This window comes from Eimeria necatrix, genomic scaffold (assembly GCF_000499385.1).
Source record: "Eimeria necatrix Houghton genomic scaffold, Enh_scaff206, whole genome shotgun sequence".
Classification (NCBI taxonomy): domain Eukaryota; phylum Apicomplexa; class Conoidasida; order Eucoccidiorida; family Eimeriidae; genus Eimeria; species Eimeria necatrix.
This window is the reverse complement of record NW_013655121.1, coordinates 48,079-52,054: the sequence shown is the minus strand read 5'-3', so window position 1 is coordinate 52,054 and position 3,976 is coordinate 48,079. Positions and strand designations below refer to the sequence as shown.

Here is a 3,976-nt window from a genome sequence, read left to right as displayed (position 1 = left end):
TTGGGGTTTGGGGGTTGGGGTTTGGGGTTTGGGGGCGGAGGTGAGCCGGCGGCAGCTTTGGCTGCGGGGGAAGGCGCAGGGTTTAGGGTTTAGGGTTTAGGGTTTAGGGTTTAGGGTTTGGGGCCTGTGCGAGCTGGAAAGGAGGGGTTGGGGTTTAGGGTTTAGGGTTTGGGGTTTGCTGCGCCTCAGTGGTGACTCTGGAAGGAGGTTTGATCGAGCTGGACGGCCGCATGGTGGGCGGGGGTTTAGGGTTTGGGGGATGCAGCATAAGGACTGACACGCAGCGAGCTGCTGCTGCTGCTGCTGCTGCTGCTGCTCCATTTGAGACGGAGCAGCAGCAGCAGCAGGAGCTGCAGCAGCTGCAGCAAACCATCAAACAGCTTCAAGGCGCAATCAGCGAACACAAGCGCAGAAGAGTACGCAAACATGGAACGCACTTTTTATATTGGGCTGAGGGTTTAGGGTTTAGGGTTTAGGGTTTAGGGTTTGGAGTTGAGAGTTTTGAATTTGGGCTCTAGGGTTTCAAACTGAGGTTTGGCGGTAGCTACACCAAAGCAAGACTTTACGCCTTCCGAAGCTGCACACAGTATTTGATTAGTCTCTAGGCTCTAGGGTTTAGGGTTTAGGGTTTAGGGTTTAGGGTTTGGGGTTTAGGGTTTAGGGTTTAGGGTTTGTGCCTGCAGGAGGAGCTGGCTACAAATGAAAAGCACCTGGAGAGGCAGCGCGCTGAGGCCGAGTCGGCCATTGAGCTGCTGCAGCAAGACATAGCAGCAGCTCAGCTTCAGGTGAGGGTTTAGGGTTTAGGGTTTAGGGTTTAGGGTTTGGGGTTTGGGGTTTAGGGTGATCGGGTTGCACCCCACCGCCACGCAGTTCGGCGAGAAGTGGCTGCTAGGGTTTAGGGTTTAGGGCTTAGGGTTTATTCTTCATGCGGCGCTACGGGATCTCGAACTGCGACCTCATAAAACCCGGGAGGGTTAAGGGTTTAGGGTTTAGGGTTTAGGGTTTAGGGTTTAGGGTTTCGGCTCAGAGGCGGGAGGCGGAGTTGCGCTCAAAAAGAGCCTCGCAGGAGGAATTAACGAAAGCAGAAGCAAACAAACTGAAGCAACTCAAGGCAGAGGTAGGGTTTAGGGTTTAGGGTTTAGGATTTAGGGTTTAGGGATTAGGGTTTAGGGTTTAGGGTTTACGTTGCTTGCACAGCAAAGGCAGGTATTTCAGCGACAGCGGAGTCTGTTTGAACCCCGCTCGTCTGCGCCAAGCAGTACCCGCTGCGCTTAAAACCGTAAACCCTAAACCCTAAACCCTAATTTGGGGTTTGCGGGCCTCCAGGTCTCGTCTCACAGCGCTTCGCAAGCAGCAATTCATAAACAAGTGCAGCAGCAAGAAGCAAAAGTTAATGAACTGATGCAGCAGCTGCAGCAAGCTGGAGGAGAAGAAATGAGAAAGAGAAAGGCCAGGCTGCTCAAGGCGGAAAGAGGCGAGCCTAGGGTTTAGGGTTTAGGGTTTAGGGTTTAGGGTTTAGGGTTTAGGGTTTAGGGTTTAGGATTCGTGCGCCGCACGCGTACGCAGCCACCAGCTGGCTATTTCCTACGAATTGATAATTAATAATTCAAATTTATTTATTTATTTATTTATTTATTTATTTATTTATTTATTTATTTATTTATTTATTTATTTGTTTATTTATTTATAGCTTTTAATTTGCTGAAAGAAAAAGAAGGAAAGCAGCAGCAAGAAGTCGCAGCAAAACGGGCAGAGCTGCAGCGGATAAATAAAGACAAGAGCCGGCTGCAGCGGGAGATTCAAACTCACCAGGCAACAAACCCTAAACCCTAAACCCTAAACCCTAAACCCTAAACCCTCGGCGCTGGGCAGTGGGCGGTGGGAGCGGCTGGGGGGTGGCGGAAGAGCGGGCCTGCAGGCCTAAGCCCTCGAGGCCGGGCTGCACAAACCCTAAACCCTAAACCCTAAACCCTAAACCCTAAACCCTAAACCCTTTTTTGTGAACAGGAAAGGACAGAGGAGCTGCAGCAGTCTCTTGCTGCTCTCGAGGAAGAAGCAAGAAAAGTTGTTGAGAAGCTAGAGGAGGCAAAGACGCAGCGAGAGCTGCTGCAGCAGCAGCAGCAGCAGCTGCAAAAGCAGCAGCAGCAACTTGAGGAGACACTCAAGGAAACGTCTCTTGCGTCTGTAAGACGCACAAGCAAGGGTTTAGGGTTTAGGGTTTAGGGTTTAGGGTTTAGGGTTTAGGGTTAAGGGTTTTGGGCTTGGTGGGACTGTGGAAAGCAGATTTCGGGTTTGCACAGGCTTCAGCTCTACTCCGAAGGGGAAGCAGCAGCAGCAGCAGCAGCTGCTGCTGCTGCTGCAGTACTAGCAGCAAGAACTTTTGTTGCTGCCACTTCATGTCCGCATGGCTGGCTCTTAGAAACCGATGGTGCCTGCTGCTGCTGCTGCTGCTGCTGCTGCTGCTCGTGCTTGCTGCTGCAGCTAGAAACGCAGCACCTGTACGACTCCTTGAAGCAGCAGCTGCAGCAGCAGCAGCAGCAGGAGCAGCAGCAGCAGCGGCAGTTTTCTGCTGCTTTGGAGTGCCTCATGGAAATCGACGCCACCATACAGGCAGAAGAGGAGGAGCCCAGCGAGTCCGAGCAGCAGCAGCAGCAGCAGCAGCAGCAGCAGCAGCAGCAGCAGCAGCAGCAGGAGCCAGTTTTGGCCCTGACAGATGGCTCTGTCGACCCCGAGTCCGAGCAGCAGGAGGAGCAGCAAGAGCAGCAGCAGCAGCAGCAGCAGCAGCAGCAGCAGCAGCAAGAGGAGTTGGGGCCAGGTGCTGCTGCTTTGCTGCAGCGGCTGCAGATTGACTTGAGCGAAAGCAGCCTGCAGCAGTACAGCGCTGAGGCGATAAGCAAGCTGCAGCAGCAGCAGCAGCAGCAGCAGCAGCAGCAGCAGGGGCTGCTGCATGCGCTGCTGCTGTTCTCGCAAAAGCGCCAGGAGCTGCTGGCCAAGGAAAAGGAGACACGAGCAGCAGCAGCAGCAAGAGATGCAGCAAAGACGCAGCTAGAAAGCCTCAGGGCCAAACGGAAAGAAGAATTCATGGCAGCTTTTTCTATCATTGCCACCAAACTCAAAGAAACATACAGGGTCTGCTGCTGCTGCTGCTGCTGCTGCTGCTGCTGCTGCTGCTGCTGCTGCTGCTGCTGCTGCTGCTGCTGCTTCTGCTGCTGCTGCTGCTGCTGCTGCTGCTGCTGCTGCTGCTGCTGCTGCTGCTGCTGCTGCTGCTGCTGGTGGTAGTGGTGGTGGCGGTGGCGGTGCTGCTGCTGCTGCTGTTGCTGCTGCCGGTGGTAGGGGTGGTGGTGGTGCTGCTGCTGCTGCGGCTGTTGCAGTGGCTGCTGCTGCTGCTGCTGCTGCTGCTGCTGCAAGCTTTGGTTTTGCGGCAGCTGCTGCTGACGCAGCAAATGCTATGGGTCTTGCTGCTGTTGCTGCGAGTGGGTTTGCGGCACGTGTAAGAGTGTAGCGCCCGCGTCAGCCCCAACCCCTAAACCCTAAACCCTAAACCCTAAACCCTAAATTAGGGTTTGCGCGCAGATGCTGAGCCAAGGCGGAGACGCAGAGCTGGAGCTGGTCGATCCCAGCGACCCTTTCACTGAGGGAGTTTTGCTGTCGGTGCGGCCCCCCAAGAAAAGCTGGCGCCACATCCAAAACTTATCCGGTAAACCCTAAACCCTAAACCCTAAACCCTAAACCCTAAGCCCTAAACCCTAGGCCCTGCTGAAGCCTCCGGCGCAGCGCTGGGGACCAGGGAAACTCACACGGAGGCTTCCGGGTTGCGGCAGCTTTGCGGTCATGCAAAGACCAGCAGCAGCAGCTGCTGCAGAAGCTGCAGCAGCAGCAGCAGCAGCAGCAGCAGCTGCTGCTGCTGCTGCTGCTGCTGCTGCTCTCGCTGGTGCCTCACACTGCGTTTTCCCGCCTTTCTCTCCGCAGCCTCAGC

General features: G+C 54.9%; 1 protein-coding gene across 1 annotated transcript in view; it reads left to right on the top strand.

Moving 5' to 3' along the window:
• Positions 1–230: 230 nt before the first annotated feature.
• Positions 231–3,976, top strand: part of ENH_00028040 (hypothetical protein) — a gene marked incomplete at both ends in the record, with an annotated part of 4,807 nt that continues 1,061 nt past the window's right edge. The window contains 8 exons of the mRNA XM_013584761.1: positions 231–416; positions 684–785; positions 1,028–1,117; positions 1,327–1,485; positions 2,008–2,184; positions 2,482–3,129; positions 3,574–3,651; positions 3,970–3,976. The exon at positions 3,970–3,976 is cut by the window's right edge and continues 353 nt beyond it. Of these exons, the coding sequence (XP_013440215.1) occupies positions 231–416; positions 684–785; positions 1,028–1,117; positions 1,327–1,485; positions 2,008–2,184; positions 2,482–3,129; positions 3,574–3,651; positions 3,970–3,976 (1,447 nt within the window). The remainder of the gene's footprint in view (positions 417–683; positions 786–1,027; positions 1,118–1,326; positions 1,486–2,007; positions 2,185–2,481; positions 3,130–3,573; positions 3,652–3,969) is intronic.